Source organism: Myotis myotis, unplaced genomic scaffold (assembly GCF_014108235.1).
Source record: "Myotis myotis isolate mMyoMyo1 unplaced genomic scaffold, mMyoMyo1.p scaffold_m19_p_54, whole genome shotgun sequence".
Taxonomy (NCBI): Eukaryota; Metazoa; Chordata; class Mammalia; order Chiroptera; family Vespertilionidae; genus Myotis; species Myotis myotis.
The window spans coordinates 515,155-530,198 of NW_023416362.1; the positions used below are offsets into that span (position 1 = coordinate 515,155).

The following is a 15,044-nucleotide window of genomic DNA, read 5'->3' on the forward strand; positions in this document are numbered from 1 at the left end:
CGGCCGGCCGGCCGGCCAGAGTCCGGAGCAGGCCAGGGCCACCCGGCCGGGGCTGCGCACAGACGTGTGTGTTTGCGTGTGCGTGTGCGTGCTGTTGTGCAGGCGGTTTCCTCGTATGACCACAGGGGATGGGAAAAGGGCGCTGGGAATAAAACGTCTCCAAGACAGAGCGCGGCCTCCGCCTTCGGGACTCTGTGCCGGGGGATCCCCTCGGGGGCACTTCTTCTGAGACGCCCCCGGCGCCCACGCCCTCCCTGTGCTGAGTGGGACCGGGGCGGCCCCTCCGTTTCCCGGAGCGAATCCAGGCCCTGGCAAGGCCGGCAGTTACACAACCACCGAGAACTTCCCAGGGTCACGGCTTCCCCTCATTGACATTCAGGACGAGGCTCTCCTGCTCCTGGCCCCGCGCAGATCTGCTGGGCTTTTGTTCCCCCTGAGGAGTCGCTGCTGGAAGGCCCGGCAGGATGACTGGGCAGCAGCGAGCCCCCCACCCGGAGACCGGCGCCACCAGCCCGGGGAGGTGAGCACGGACGGACGGACAGACAGACAGACGGACGGGACCTGTGTGTGTGAGAGAGAGAGGTGGGGTGGGGGTGACAGTTCAGTGACCACCTTGAGCAGCTGAAGGGCGTGGAGGAGCCAGCGCTTCCTGGGACGTGGGGGGTGAAGGACGCAGGGCCAGCACCCGCCCGAACCCAGAGGCGGGCTGGCTTTGCTGGGAAAGGGGCTGAGGGAGGAAGCAAGCGAGTCTCTTGTTCAGTTCACGGACTTGCTGTGAACGGCCCTCCCTCACTGGGAACTTGTTTTAACCGGCGCGTTTCCAGAGCGACCGCGAGGAGTAGAGTGGGCAGCGCGCCGGGCACAGCTCCGGGCGGCACTAACGAGGCCAGTCTGTCCCCAGCGCCATGACGCGGGAGGAGTCCTGCCGGGAGGAGCTCGGCTACGACCGGACGGCCACCCTGGAGCGCGGGAGGCCGGACGCAGAGGGCTACGCGGACACCAAGGCCGGCGACCTGCCGCTGTCGTCGAGGCTGCCCACCTGCTTCAGCCACAAGACGTGGGTCTTCTCTGTGCTGATGGGGGTGAGTCGCGTGCCAGGGCCACGGAGGCATCGTCCCGTGAGGTGTGCCCTGGCCGATGCCGCTCCCAGGCCTCGTGGGACGAGCTGCTCCCTACCCTGCTCCGGAGAGCCCCGGGGGGCTGGTCTCCAAATCGGTCCTCCGCTCACCTGCATCTGTGGCCCCAGCCCCAATGGCCGCTGGGCTCTGGCTGCCCTGGGTCCTGCCACAGTTGGGACAGCCCAGGGCCCACCTGACTGTCCGCAGGGTCATGCATGGAGCTGGGGTGGCCTCCTGGAGGGGGTCTGGAGTCACCCTGCAGGGGTGGGAGGAGCCTCCGGCAGAGTGGCCGGGGGACGGTGTCCCCTGGTGGGAGGCAGGGCCATGGTGTCAGAGCAGGCCCAGGGGCCAAGAACAGCCAGCAGGGAGCTGGGAGTCAGGCTGGGGGGACCAAACACTGGAGGGGACTTTCCTGGGACGTTCACCTTCAGACGAGCTTGGTGACCTGGGAACCAGGCCTCCGGACCCCTGGGCAGCACCCCCGATAGTCCTGCTTGCCCTCCCCCCAGCCAGGACCCCATGGGGCACTGAGGAAGCCCCCCCCGCTCCTGCTCCCGGGGTCCTAGACTCGGAGCCACGCCCCAGCCCCTGCTCCGCTGCCCGACCTCACGTAGGTGTGGGTCGTGTCTCCTCGGCCCAGGCCCCAGGCCCCAGCACTGCCATCACAGTGCAACAGACAAGGCCCCTGCCCGCCCCGCAGCCTCACCCTCTGCAGTGAGTTCCCATCTCCGGGCCCTGAGCTGGACGAGGCTCCGTGCCTGGACCCGGGAGTGGGGGTCCTAAGGCCCCGAAATTGTCCCTGGTGGGGGGAGGGCATTTTCTGGGAGAGGCATCATTTCTTCCCTTAGATTCTGACAGGGCCCCTCCTTTTCTTCCCCAAGTCAATGTTGAAGCCCACAGCCCGACAGGGCAGGGTGGGCCCTGGCTGTCCCCGGGCGGGGGCGGGGCCGGGGGGCCAGGTGCCGTGTGGTGCCGGCAGGCACCGTGCTGAGTCGTGCTGTGTTGCAGAGCTGCCTGCTGGTGACCTCGGGGTGCTCGCTGTACCTGGGGAATGTGTTCCCCTCTGAGATGGATTACCTGCGCTGCGCTGCGGGCTCGGTAAGCAGTGCCCTCGGGCGGGTCCTGGACCGAAGCTTGGGGTGCGGCTGGGTGTGTGCTCCGAGATACCCCGTGGCTGGCCCTCGGCAGTCAGCACCTCCTCTGGGGCCTCAGCTTCAGGGGTTCATGACGTTTGAAAACGACCGATGAGCGAGTCTGAGCCCCGCCGCGGCCTCCTGGGCTGGAAGTGGCTCCCTGGTCTCTGGCTTCTCGGAGTCAGGCCCCGGGGACTTGGGCTGCCCCAGGCCTCCCCGCTGTGCCCCACTGCAGGCCACTGGCCGGCCGGGCACGCCCTGGGCTCGCGGGGCCTCTCACCTGCCCTCCCGCCTGCCCGCTCTCCTGCTGCAGCCCCGCCAGGTCCTCTAACACCTGAGCCACTGACACAGCTTCCCTCCCACCCGCCCTGGGCGGCCTGTGCTGCCTCAGGACAAAGCTCTAATGCCCGCCCTGCCTCTCGGAGAACCTTCCAGGTGACCTTTGTCCTCACCTCTGGTGCAGCCCTTGTTGGGGCCACAGTGACCTGACCTCTGACCCTGATGGCTTCAGGGCAGCACCAGTCTAGGCTGGGGGTCCCGGCGTAGATCTTGGCAATGCCCTTCCCCCTCAAGTGACAGGGGTCATGGGGTCCCAAGGGCTCCCCCTCCCCATCCAACTACTGCTCTGGCCCCGCAGGCCCCGCCCCTCAGCTTGTGCTGTGCCCACGGCAGCGTCTGCAGGTGCGTCACCCCCAAGAGCCACACGTGGTGTGGCCCCTGAGGCCCCTTGGCCCCCTCTGTCCACCTCCCCACCCGACACCCCACACTTGCCCTCTTCCCTTGTCTTTGCTCCGGTGAGGGTCACAGTGGCCCCGACAAGAACGCCCTGGGGCTCGGCTCCTGAGTTCCCGCCCTGCAGCGTCTGCCCTTGGGGCCCCATCTCCCGCAGGGACCACCTCCGCCTCCGAGTGTCCACCTGGACATGGTCACACAGGGGCCCTTCCCGTCCCGCCAGGAAGCTGACGCTTCTTCCCGAACAGCCACTCTGCAGACGGGGCCTCTCAGGGCCGGCCCGTGGCCACCACCCTGGTTTTGCGACCGACCGTCTCGGGCCTGGGAGGCTCAGCGCTCACTGGCCCGCTCACGGGCTCTCTCTCTTCCAGTGCATCCCCGCGGCCGTCGTGAGCCTCGCTGTTTCCCGGAGGAACGCCGACGTGGTGAGTCCAGCTCGGTCCAGTCGCTGGGCCCTGGGCAGCCGCACGGCTCGTGGCTGCAGATGGAACCAGGCCCTGTGGGGCCGACAGGCACGTGTGTGCTCACCTGTGTACACGCATACTTGTGTGCGTGTACTCGTGTGCACGTGTGTACACTTATGTGCATGCATGTGTGCCTGGGTGGGTGCACCTCACTGCCCACGGCAGCCCGAGCCCCCACCCTCTCACCGGGAGTGAGTCCGTGGCCTCCCCACGAGTGGCCTGGAGTTGGGGTTAGTGTGGTGCAGAGGAGCACACACCCGACTTCTCTCCCAGGTCCCCAGCTTCCAGCTGCTGTTCGTCTCCACGTTCGCGGTCACCACGACGTGTCTGATCTGGTTTGGATGCAAACTGGTCCTGAACCCGTCAGCCATCGACGTGAGTCGCCGGGGCCACGTGGGTCCTCACGCTTCCCGCCTCCTCCCGGGCCTCCTGCCGCCGAGTCTGTGGGGCGCGTGGCTGCTGCCGCGTGTACCTGTGTCACGGCTCTCGTCCGACCCAGTGGAGAGTTTGTTCATCCTTCTGAGGAGGGAATTGTCTTTCACGTTTTCCTGACTCAGCGGATGGATTGACTGATGCCATTTCAGTGCCTTCCCGAGTTCTTAGACGTTAACGGGCATGGTGACAGGCAGGGGTCCCCCACAGCGTGCACCCACTCTAACAGCTGATAGCTCAACGGAGTTTCTCCTTGTTGAGTGTAACCCCTGGAGTTAATAATTACTCAGTGGGTCTGCGTTTTGGGGGACACCTTGTGTTTCATCGAGTCTGCGACGCACTGGTGGTGAGGGGCGCCTCTGAGAAAAACGGAAGAGCCATCATTCTCGCTCCAGAGCCAGAGGCGACTCACAGACACGGGGACCCCAGGGTCCTCCCAGAAAGCCACCGGCTCTGGGACCTGGGAAACGGTGGGGCGGCCCGAGGAAGGCTGAGCGGCTAACAAGCCACCAAAATGGACAGACGCACCCCGGTCGCCCGGCCGTGTGGTCCGCACGGGAGATGGTTGGCTACTTGGGTGGTTGTAGGGCTGCTGAGGGCTCGCACCAGGGGTGCCCTGTGAGCGTCGCCCGGTGGTTATTTTTACGAGTCACCCACTTCGCACCGCTCTCCCACGTTGCATGTTGTGGTCAGAAGGCACCGTCAGGGCTGTGCCGATTTCCTGGGACTACCGGGCCGTTTTAACAGGTGGTCAGTTCCCAGATGCCCTGAAGGTGTGGCAGTCCACGCTGTGTTTTGATGCAAGTTCTGTAGAGCAAGCGTATTAATTGCATTGGGTCTGAGATGTAGGTTTACCATCGTCCAGGTGTGGGGAGGCCAGGTCCAGGGACACTGGCCACCGAGATGACAGTTTGTGCTCACAGTCCCCAGGAGGAGGGGCCTTGAGGCCACACGAGGGCAGGGGAGCAGGGCAGGGGGCGCAGGAGCAGGGCGGGGGGCGCAGGAGCAGGGAGGGGGCGCAGGAGCAGGGAGGGGGCGCAGCAGCAGGGTGGGGGCACAGGAGCAGGGAGGGGGCGCAGGAGCAGGGAGGGGGGCAGGGGAGCAGGGCAGGGGTCGCAGGAGCAGGGAGGGGGCGCAGGAGCAGGGGGGGGCGCAGCAGCAGGGTGGGGGCACAGGAGCAGGGCGGGGGCGCAGGAGCAGGGCTGGGGGCAGGGGAGCAGGGCAGGGGGCGCAGGAACAGGGATGGGGGCAGGGGGCGCAGGAGCAGGGCGGGGGGCAGGGGGCGCAGGAGCAGGGAGGGGGGCAGGGGGCGCAGGAGCATGGTGGAGGCGCAGGAGCAGGGAGAGGGCGCAGGAACAGGGTGGGGGCGCAGGAGCAGGGATGGGGCGCAGGAGCAGGGTGGGGGTGCAACAGCAGGGCAGGGGTGTGGGAGCCCTCGCTTTGGTCTCAGGGAGGAACAGGCAGGGAGCAGCTGAGGACGGTCTGTGTGAAGTGTCTGGGCTCCGGGACGGGGGCTGCCCCTGGCTGTTGGGGACCTGGCCCCGGGTGATGAGGGCCGCTGGGGGGAGCCTCCTGAGTAGGGGCAGCAGGCCCTGGACTGGCCCGCTTGTACACAAATTGACATTTTTTAGCGATGGCTCTGTGAGCACTAACGGACGTGACTCTGGACATTAGTACAGAGGTAGGCGCATACCTGTCAGCAGGGCGGGAAGTGGGAAGCGCCCCAAAGCCCCGGTGGCCTCGGTCTTTGGCAACGTGCACAGGTTTCGGGGTGAATGTAGGTTCCCTCTCTAACTGTTACCACTTTCAAATCCTCACCTGAGGATTTTTTTCCCTGTTGCTTTCAGAGAGGGTAGGAGGGAGGGAGGGAGGGAGAGAAGAGACAAGGAGACATCTATGTGAGAGACACACCCACTGGCTGCCTCCCCCACAGAGGGAACCTGTTCCCAGGCACGAGCCCTTGACCAGGAATCGAACCCGAGACCCTTTGGTCCAGGGACCGAGGCTGTGACCATTGAGCCACCAGCCAGGGGGTGCTCCTCTCTTTAGAGCAGGGGCCCTGGAGGGCCGGCGGCAGGGAGGATGGACCAGGGCCAGGCTTGGATCAGCCGCAGGCGGCACCCAGCCCTGTGCCCGGGGTCCAGGTCACAGGTCAGAGGAGGCAGGCGCTCAGCCCCGCTCCCCGCCCCCTCGGCCCCTGCAGATCAACTTCAACCTGATCCTGCTGCTGCTGCTGGAGCTGCTCATGGCGGCCACGGTCATCGTCTCCGCGCGGGCCAGCGAGGCGTCCCGCCGGCAGGTGGGCGGCCGTGTGCAGGTGTGCGGGCCGTGTGCGGGGCGGGGGGCGGGGGGTGGGGGGTGGGGGTGTTGTGCTGACCTCCCCAGTATCCCGTGGAGAGGCCGGTCTGTCTGTGGAAAGTGCCGCTGGGGCAGGAACGTTTCCTCACCTGTGAGAAAGACGCTTACCTGAGCTGCTCGCAGGCCTGGGGGTCACTAGCCGGAGCTGGGGGAGTGGGGAGAGGGGAAGGAGGTGGGGGAGGGAAAGGGGGCGGCCCCCAGCACAGGGCGCAGGCAGGTCACCCGTCTCTCTCTCCAGGGCTCCAGCTCCGACAGCGCCAGCACGCTGCCCGGCGAGGCGTTCCCTGCGCGGGTCCTGAAAGCCTACTCCGTAAGGGCGTCCGTCTTCCTGCTCCTTCTGTTATTGGGGGAGGGCAGGGCGCTGTCTGTGGGGATCGCGGCTCCTGCAGTGCGGTTGGTGCCAAAGCACCACATCGTAGGAGCTGCCAGGTGTGGATGATTGATGTCGATGTGGGTGGGGTGGGGTGCAGGTGCGGGTGCAGGTGTGGGTGGGGTGGGGTGTGGGTGCAGGTGTGGGTGGGGTGCAGGTGTGATTGGGGTGGGGTGCAGGTGCGGGTGGGGTGTGGGTGCAGGTGTGGGTGGGGTGTGGGTGCAGGTGTGGGTGGGGTGTGGGGTGCAGGTGCGGGTGGGGTATGGGGTGCAGGTGCGGGTGGGGTGTGGGTGCAGGTGCGGGTGGGGTGTGGGTGCAGGTGTGGGTGGGGTGTGGGTGCAGGTGTGGGTGGGGTGCAGGTGTGAGTGGGGTGGGGTGCAGGTGTGGGTGGGTGTGGGGTGCAGGTGTGGGTAGGGTGTGGGGTGCAGGTGCGGGTGGGGTGCGGGTGTGGGTGGGGTGTGGGGTGCAGGTGCGGGTGGGGTGCAGGTGTGGGTGGGGTGTGGGGTGCAGGTGTGGGTAGGGTGTGGGGTGCAGGTGCGGGTGGGGTGCAGGTGTGGGTGGGGTGTGGGGTGCAGGTGCGGGTGGGGTGCAGGTGTGGGTGGGGTGTGGGGTGCAGGTGCGGGTGGGGTGTGGGTGCAGGTGCGGGTGGGGTGTGGGTGCAGGTGTGGGTGGGGTGGGGTGCAGGTGTGGGTGGGGTGGGGTGCAGGTGTGGGTGCGGGTGCAGGTGTGGGTGCAGGTGCAGGTGTGGGTGGGGTGCGGGTGCGGGTGCGGGTGCGGGTGCAGGTGTGGGTGGGGTGGGGTGCAGGTGTGGGTGGGGTGGGGTGCAGGTGTGGGTGGAGTGTGGGTGCAGGTGCAGGTGCGGGTGCAGGTGTGGGTGGGGTGTGGGTGCAGGTGCGGGTGCGGGTGCAGGTGTGGGTGGGGTGGGGTGCAGGTGCGGGTGCGGGTGCAGGTGTGGGTGGGGTGGGGTGCAGGTGTGGGTGGAGTGTGGGTGCAGGTGCAGGTGTGGGTGGGGTGTGGGTGCAAGTGCGGGTGCGGGTGCAGGTGTGGGTGCAGGTGTGGGTGCAGGTGTGGGTGGAGTGTGGGTGCAAGTGCGGGTGCGGGTGCAGGCGGGCTGCAGATGTGGGGTGAGTGAGGCACACAGTCCTGGCTGACACCTGCTGCCCCTGGGCGCCCTGTTTGGAGGATCCATCAGGTGGCCACCCTCTCGTTTCACTTTGAGTCTCTCTCTGCGTCTGCTGGTCCCGTAACCAAGCTGCTCGCCTCCCACCGGAGTTGGCGTCTGGGCTTCTCTGTGGCCTGTAGGTTTGGGCGAGAGGTGTTTGGGGTTACGTCGCGCTTAGAATCACTCCTGGTGGCCTCTCTCCGTCAGGACAGCAGCCTGCCTGGGGGGTGGTTCTGCCGTAAAAGCCAGAGCACATCCGGTCTGGCTGCTGTGGGCCTGGCTCCCTCCTCAGTCTGTGGACAGCGACCGGGCGTCACTGTCTGTCCTTCTCGGGCCTTTTGAGTGGAGCCCGCTCCCTCGAGGTGCCCATGGCACGTGCCGCCGGCCGTGTCCTGCCCCCGTGAAGGCGGCAGCGCCCCCGCTGATCCGGTGGGGGGTGCGTGTCCCGTGTCCTGCCCCCGTGAAGGCGGCAGCGCCCCCGCTGATCCGGTGGGGGGTGCGTGTCCCGTGTCCTGCCCCCGTGAAGGCGGCAGCGCCCCCGCTGATCCGGTGGGGGGTGCGTGTCCCGTGTCCTGCCCCCGTGAAGGCGGCAGCGCCCCCGCTGATCCGGTGGGGGGTGCGTGTCCCGTGTCTGGGAAAGTCGTCCTCGGGCTCCAACGGTGCCGCTCCTTCGCCCCAGCTCTTCGCGCCCCACGCCCTGCCGGCCACGTCAGGGCCCACCTCCCCGGGGACGCTGCCTCCACTGTCGCCCACAGGTCATCGAAGTGGTTGCTGGCGTCTCCGCCGTGCTGGGCGGGGTCATCACTCTGAACGTGCACGAGGCCGTCTCGAGCCCGCACCTCGCGGTGACGTTCTTCTGGATCCTCGTGGCCGTGAGTACCTCCAGCGCGGCCTCCTCCGTCTGGCGTGGCCACACGGCCCTCTCCTGGCCACCCTGCCGCTCCCATCGGACGCCGGGCAGGAGGGCACGGCCGGGAGCCCCGCTCCTGGGCCTGTCGCCTCCAGTGTCTTCCTTTTCTCTCCCCTCTCAGTGTTTCCCAGGCGCCATTGCCAGTCACGTGACAGCAGAGTGTCCCAGCAGGTGCCTGGTAGGTGGGACCCAGGCTGCGGGTGGGGGAGTGCGGGGGGGGGGGGGGGGGCTGCCCTGGGGGGAGGAGCCCAGCTTCGGCTCATCCTGTGTCTGTCGGGTAGCGACCTGCAGCCTCGCTGTGGATGTGGGACGGGTGCAGGGCAGGTCTCACGGCAGCAGGAGGAGCGGTTTCACCGTGTGAACAGAGGGGCCCACGTTGAGACTCCTGGCACGAGACCCGCCCGACCGTGATCAGGAGCTGCGTGGAGCAGGCGTGGCTCGAGCTGACCGGCCCCCACGGCCGCCTGCCCCCCCAGGTGGAGGTGCTGATCGCCATCTGCAGCCTCACGGCACCGCTGCTCTTCACGGCCGCGGGCTACCTGACCTTCAGCGTGAGGCGTGTCCTGGAGGTGTTTGCCGACTACCCGCCAGCCCTCAAGGTGCAAGTTCCTCTACAACCGGCTGCAGGCGTGTCCCTGGGGCGGTCGGTGTCTGGCGCTCTCCGTGTCCCTCCGACCCCTGCCCTCCGCTCAGGCCCTGGGAGGGAAGTGCCCCCAGTGCTGTGGTGCCACCCGCGCGATGCTGACGCTCCCGTTTCTGTTCCGCCATGAGATTTGGTGCTTTTCCCCTTCACCGTGGCTTTGAGTCCATGAGACATGTTCACGCTCAGAAGTCAGACCCGGAGGCAGGTCACGCGCCCTGTCACGTCCGTCCACCGGCTCCTTTTTCTTTAAACTGAACGATTTCTCCTGGCGTTTCCTCCGACTCAGGGATCAAGCGCTCTGTCTCCTCTCATTACACACATGCAGTCCCCTGGGCACCAGCTGCTCCCCTGGGAGGGGCCGGGCTGCTCTGGGTCCTGACACTGCAGACACTCCATGGGGCACCCCTGGCACAGGCAGCCTGAGGGCAGCTGCCAGGCCAGGGGAGAGGCGTCTGTGCTGTTAGACCCCAGGTGAGGGCCCTGGTCCCGGCCAGCGGAGGCGGGAGCAGCTGTCCCCTGTTCTGAAGCAGGTGAGGGCTGGCAGCACCCGCCCCTCCTCCAGTGACCTCTGTCCACCTGCGCCCGTCCCTCCTCCCCGTGACCTCTGTCCACCTATGCACCTGCCCCTCCTCCCCGTGACCTCTGTCCACCTGCGCCCGTCCCTCCTCCCCGTGACCTCTGTCCACCTATGCACCTGCCCCTCCTCCCGTGACCTCTGTCCACCTGCAACTGTCCCTCCTCCCCGTGACCTCTGTCCACCTGTGCACCCGCCCCTCCTCCCCGTGACCTCTGTCCACCTGCACCCGTCCCTCTTCCCCATGACCTCTGTCCACCTGCACCCGCCCCTCCTCCCGTGACCTCTGTCCACCTGCACCCGTCCCTCCTCCCCGTGACCTCTGTCCACCTGCACCCGTCCCTCCTCCCCGTGACCTCTGTCCACCTGTGCACCCGCCCCTCCTCCCGTGACCTCTGTCCACCTGTGCACCCGCCCCTCCTCCCCGTGACCTCTGTCCACCTGTGCACCCGCCCCTCCTCCTGTGACCTCTGTCCACCTGTGCACCCACCCCTCCTCCCCGTGACCTCTGTCCACCTGCACCCGCCCCTCCTCCCCGTGACCTCTGTCCACCTGCACCTGCCCCTCCTCCCGTGACCTCTGTCCACCTGCACCTGCCCCTCCTCCCGTGACCTCTGTCCACCTGCACCCGCCCCTCCTCCCGTGACCTCTGTCCACCTGTGCACCCGCCCCTCCTCCCCGTGACCTCTGTCCACCTGTGCACCCGCCCCTCCTCCCGTGACCTCTGTCCACCTGTGCACCCGCCCCTCTTCCCGTGACCTCTGTCCACCTGTGCACCCGCCCCTCCTCCCGTGACCTCTGTCCACCTGTGCACCCGCCCCTCCTCCCCGTGACCTCTGTCCACCTGCACCCGCCCCTCCTCCCCGTGACCTCTGTCCACCTGCACCCGCCCCTCCTCCCCGTGACCTCTGTCCACCTGCACCCACCCCTCCTCCCCGTGACCTCTGTCCACCTGCACCCGCCCCTCCTCCCCGTGACCTCTGTCCACCTGCACCCGCCCCTCCTCCCGTGACCTCTGTCCACCTGTGCACCCGCCCCTCCTCCCCGTGACCTCTGTCCACCTGTGCACCCGCCCCTCCTCCCGTGACCTCTGTTCACCTGTGCACCCGCCCCTCCTCCCGTGACCTCTGTCCACCTGTGCACCCGCCCCTCCTCCCGTGACCTCTGTCCACCTGCACCCGCCCCTCCTCCCCGTGACCTCTGACCTTCTGCATCTCTGGTGGCTCTGACATCGCGAGCAGTGGCCTCAGCTCCGCGAGCCGGTTGCTGTGTGTGGTGAACTCACCCACGTGCCTGACCTGCTCCGGGTCTCGGCTGTAATAGAAAGGCGAGCGCCGCACCCTCTTTACCTGGGCGAGCGTGGGGGGCGTCTTTCTCCGGGGTGTCGGTGGGCAGCGCCCCGCATCCGAGAGGCCCGTGTGTGGGTGGCTCTCCCCGGCCTGTCTCCGTCCTCAGTCTGTGGCCGCGCGGTCCTGCCCTGGACACGGGAGGTGCCACTGGTGGCGCCGCCCCACCCCACCCCGAGGACAGCTGTGGGGCCTCGCGGCCGGGCTTCTCCACATGCACCGAGCAGCCCTGCGGCGTGGCCGGGCGGGTCCGCGGCCCCCGTGCTGGCCGGGCGGTTGTGAGGGGGACACAGGAGACTGCCCGGCCGCTCAGGGCCCCTTTGTGCCCATTAAACCCGGAGCAGAGCTGAGTCCGCCGCCGCTTCGGGCGGAAGGATCCCTGCTCCCGGCACTGAGGTTCCCGCGCAGGGGGTGCGGCCCCCGGGCGGCTTCCGTGCTCCCAGGAAGCTGGCCGCGGGGTTGTGGGGTACCTCCTCCTGGACCCTCCTCGCCGCCCAGCTGTGGGGGCGCAGGTCCTTGGACGCTGGCGTTAGATGGAGAAGACATGAGTGGTCATAGGCCGGTGATGGCGAACCTTCTGAGCTCGGCATGTCAGCATTTTGAAAACCCTAACGTAACTCTGGTGCCGTGTCACACATAGAAATTTTTTGATATTTGCAACCATAGTAAAACAAAGACTTATATATTTTTGATATTTATTTTATTTAAATGCCATTTAACAAAGAAAAATCAACCAAAAAAATGAGTTTGCGTGTCACCTCTGACATGCGTGTCAGGTTTGCCATCACTGTCTAGGCATATGAGAGACCTTACTGCAGACCAAGGAGCCATGGCTATCAAGGAGCCATCAGACAAACAGCTCTTCAGAGCAGCTGCACAGACAGCTGCCAGCCCGGCTGCCAACCACCATCTTCAACCAGAGACAAAAGGCTTCTTGCCCAGCAGTGATGGCAGCACCTGGGCGGTGGAAGGCGCCTGCATGGGGTGTGCAGTGCGATCGCGGGTCCTGGCCTTTGCGCCTGCGTGTGGCAATGGCCTTGAGCACCCAGGGTCCTCTGATTAGGTTCCCATGGTGGTCTTCTGGGCCGGTGGGTCGGGGGTCGGGGGTCACGGGGGACTGAGGGCCCGGTGGGGGGCCGTGGCCGGCTGCTCACACCTGTTTCCCACCAGCAATCCTACGACGTGCTGCTGCTGCTGCTGCTGCTGGAGCTGGTGGTGCAGGCGAGCCTGCACACGGGCACCGTGGTCCAGTGCGCCCGCTTCACCGTGGCCCGCCCCCAGGAGCGCCCCGCGGAGGTGAGTCCCAGGCCCGGGAGGTGGCACCCACCCTCGCCGCCTTCTTTCAGGACCCAGGAAGCGAGAGGAGAGGAATGTGTGGTTTTTAAAGCCAGGCAGACGCAAGGCCACCCTGAAGACATGCCCCGGACTGAATGCTTTGATTTACTCCTGGGAATGTGCCAGGATTCACGCGGCCTCCCAGGCTCCCCCGGGCCTCTGGGCATGGCTCTGTGGGAGGGGCCCCGCTCCTGGCAGACGTGGCATCACAACCTCTGGCTGGCGGGCTCTAGAGCAGCCGTCGCCAACCTTTTGGACCTCAAGGACCACCGGTTGGTGACCGCTGCTCTAGAGGGTCAGGCTCAGGCTCAGGCCACCTGGACTCGCCCAGATCCCACCTCTTGTCCCCACACCTGATGGCTGAGGCTCCCTCCCTCCCTGTGGGCAGCCCACCCAGTCCCGCTTCATGGGACCCCAGCCCACCGCCCTTCAGGTGCAGGATGCCCTGTGCAGGGTCCTGCAGGCCCCCGAGTGCACTGGGCGCTCCTCCCACCCAGCCACCCAGGCTCCTCAGTCTCACGCCCTGTGCTCCGCACACCTTGGCACTGTGTCCCCACCAGGCTGCTCCTGGTCCTCCTGGGACCAGCTCCTGCCCGGGGCCCCGTCCTCAGTGACTGCCCTCCATCCCGTCCCACTGTTCCCTCCACCACACACCCCAGAGTCTCAGACCCACTGTTTCCTTGTGACCTGGTTGTGGTCGGTCTTCTGTGGGGATGGCTCTGTCTCTTGCTGTACAAGCGATGGGTCTGGTTCTGTGTTTGACACTAGGGTACAGAGTTGGGGGAAGGACTTGGGAGCCGCCCACAGCTGCCTCCATTTCTGCAGGTCTTGGGGGACCGCTACCCGGAGCATCCTCCTTCCCTGGGGTCAGGCCCCGGCCAATGGCATCAGTGTCCCAGGCCAGGTCCAGACCCCTCTCTGTGGGGGTGGCATCCCCTGCCCCCAGGAAGGGCCTGGAAGTCCCACTTACTCCTGTGCTATGGTGTATTGTCCCCCCATCAGCCAGTACTTATCAATCACCTACTGTATACAGGTGCTGGCTCTGCCAGGGGCCGGCCCCTCTGAGAACCGGCAGGAAGAGAGGCCTCGTGAGCAGATGTGGGTCCCCAGGAGCCCAGCCTTCTGGACACCAGGCCACGGCCCACCCCCAGAGCCAGCATGTGGCCACGGGGAGAGCTCATCCCCAGCCCAGACTCTGTTCCTGTGGAGGCCAGGGCAGACTCTCCCAGGCCGAGGGCTGCCAGGCCCCGCAGCCGCCTGCCTGCGTATGGCTGCCCGGTGATGACCTGTGCCTGTCTTGTCGCAGGTGGCCAGGAGCCCCCCGAGGGAGTTCGACAAGGAGCGAGCCTGGAGAGCCGTGGTGGTGCAGATGGCCCAGTGAGGCCCGGAGACCGGCGCAGGCCTCGTGACCTCGAGCTACTCCTCTAACCCCTTCCCGCTGAGGGCGGTCGGGCTGCCGAGGGTCTGTTCCCAATGGGCATAGGTTGACTGTTCCGTCTGATTGGCGGGTCAGCTCTGTGCGGGGTGAGGGGGGCTCGTGTGGGGCTGGGCTCTGGCGCTGGTCTGCGCAGTTTCCTGGCCACCGTGCCTGCTGCCTGCTTCACTCCTCCCACACCTCACCTGGCTCCTACCCCGCTTTTTGTGGGTTTTTAAAAAATATATTTTTACTGATTTCAGAGAGGAAGGGAGGGAGCGATAGAAACATCCATGATGAGAATCATTGATCAGCTGCCTCCTGCACGCCCCACACTGGGGATTGAGACCACAACCCCGGCCTGTGCCCTTGGCCGAACCGTGACTCCGGGTTCATAGGTCGACGCTCAGCCCCTGAGCCCCCCGGCCGGGCTCCTGCCCGTTTTGGTTGAGCACCTGTCGTGTGCAGACAGCGGGCCACCGGCTCCACCCTCTCGGCCTTTCTCTGCTGACCGAGCCCCCGCCCCACGCTGTTTCCTTGATGAGAGCAGACCTGAGGCTCTGTCCTGTGCTCAGACCCCACACGACTGGGGCGCCCAGAGCGCGGGCACAGGGCAGCCTCCTCCACGCTTCTCCCATGCTGTCCACCTGCCCCTGCTGCCCTCCCCTGGCCCAGCCACTGCAGCAGCGCCTGCCTGCTCAGGGCGCCGGTCCACGGGGGCGCTTGTCGGCACCTGTCACCCCTCATGTCCCGCTCCCAAGCCCTTGTCAGCCACATGGAGGTGGACTGTCCACTGTGCGGCTCAGTGACTGTTGGGGGGGCGTGCTCAGAAGGGTTTGAAAACTGACGGGGTCACGTCTCCCAGCCTCGGCGACCTGGGCCAGGCCGCTGCCCTCAGCTGCCCCGGAGGCCTCACATCCCCTAACAAGTAGTTCCTCTCCGTCCTCACTCCCCTGAGGTCTGGCCTGGGCGGGTCTCTGTCTGTCACCTCCACCTGCTGGGCTGCAGGCAGTTTGGGTGTGAGAATAACATTTGCTTTGATTAAAATCATGG

The 15,044-nt window shown here is 66.6% G+C and overlaps 1 protein-coding gene across 4 annotated transcripts; it reads left to right on the top strand.

Annotated features, from left to right (window-relative positions):
* The first annotated feature begins 245 nt into the window (after positions 1-245).
* MLC1 (modulator of VRAC current 1) lies at positions 246-14,313 on the top strand. Of its 4 annotated transcripts, none has more exons than XM_036311398.1 (12): positions 246-520; positions 902-1,082; positions 2,127-2,216; positions 3,355-3,408; positions 3,721-3,822; positions 6,083-6,196; positions 6,476-6,547; positions 8,449-8,641; positions 8,801-8,857; positions 9,156-9,278; positions 12,413-12,538; positions 13,884-14,313. In XM_036311398.1, exons 1-12 carry the CDS (start codon positions 465-467, stop codon positions 14,003-14,005), a joined length of 1,290 nt encoding a protein of 429 aa, XP_036167291.1. In that variant the 5' UTR covers positions 246-464; the 3' UTR covers positions 14,006-14,313. The 4 variants fall into 4 exon arrangements, with proteins under 4 accessions (XP_036167291.1, XP_036167292.1, XP_036167293.1 ...); XM_036311399.1 differs by having other exon boundaries at positions 252-520; positions 6,083-6,178; XM_036311400.1 differs by having other exon boundaries at positions 259-520; positions 8,525-8,641.
* The last annotated feature ends 731 nt before the right edge of the window (positions 14,314-15,044 follow it).

Coding starts and splice junctions, on each gene's coding strand:
- MLC1 (XM_036311398.1), top strand. CDS start 465: ATGACTGGGCAGCAGCGAGCCCCCCACCCGGAGACCGGCGCCACCAGC. Junction 521..901: donor GGCGCCACCAGCCCGGGGAG/GTGAGCACGGAC, acceptor GTCTGTCCCCAG/CGCCATGACGCGGGAGGAGT. Junction 8,858..9,155: donor AGTGTCCCAGCAGGTGCCTG/GTAGGTGGGACC, acceptor CTGCCCCCCCAG/GTGGAGGTGCTGATCGCCAT.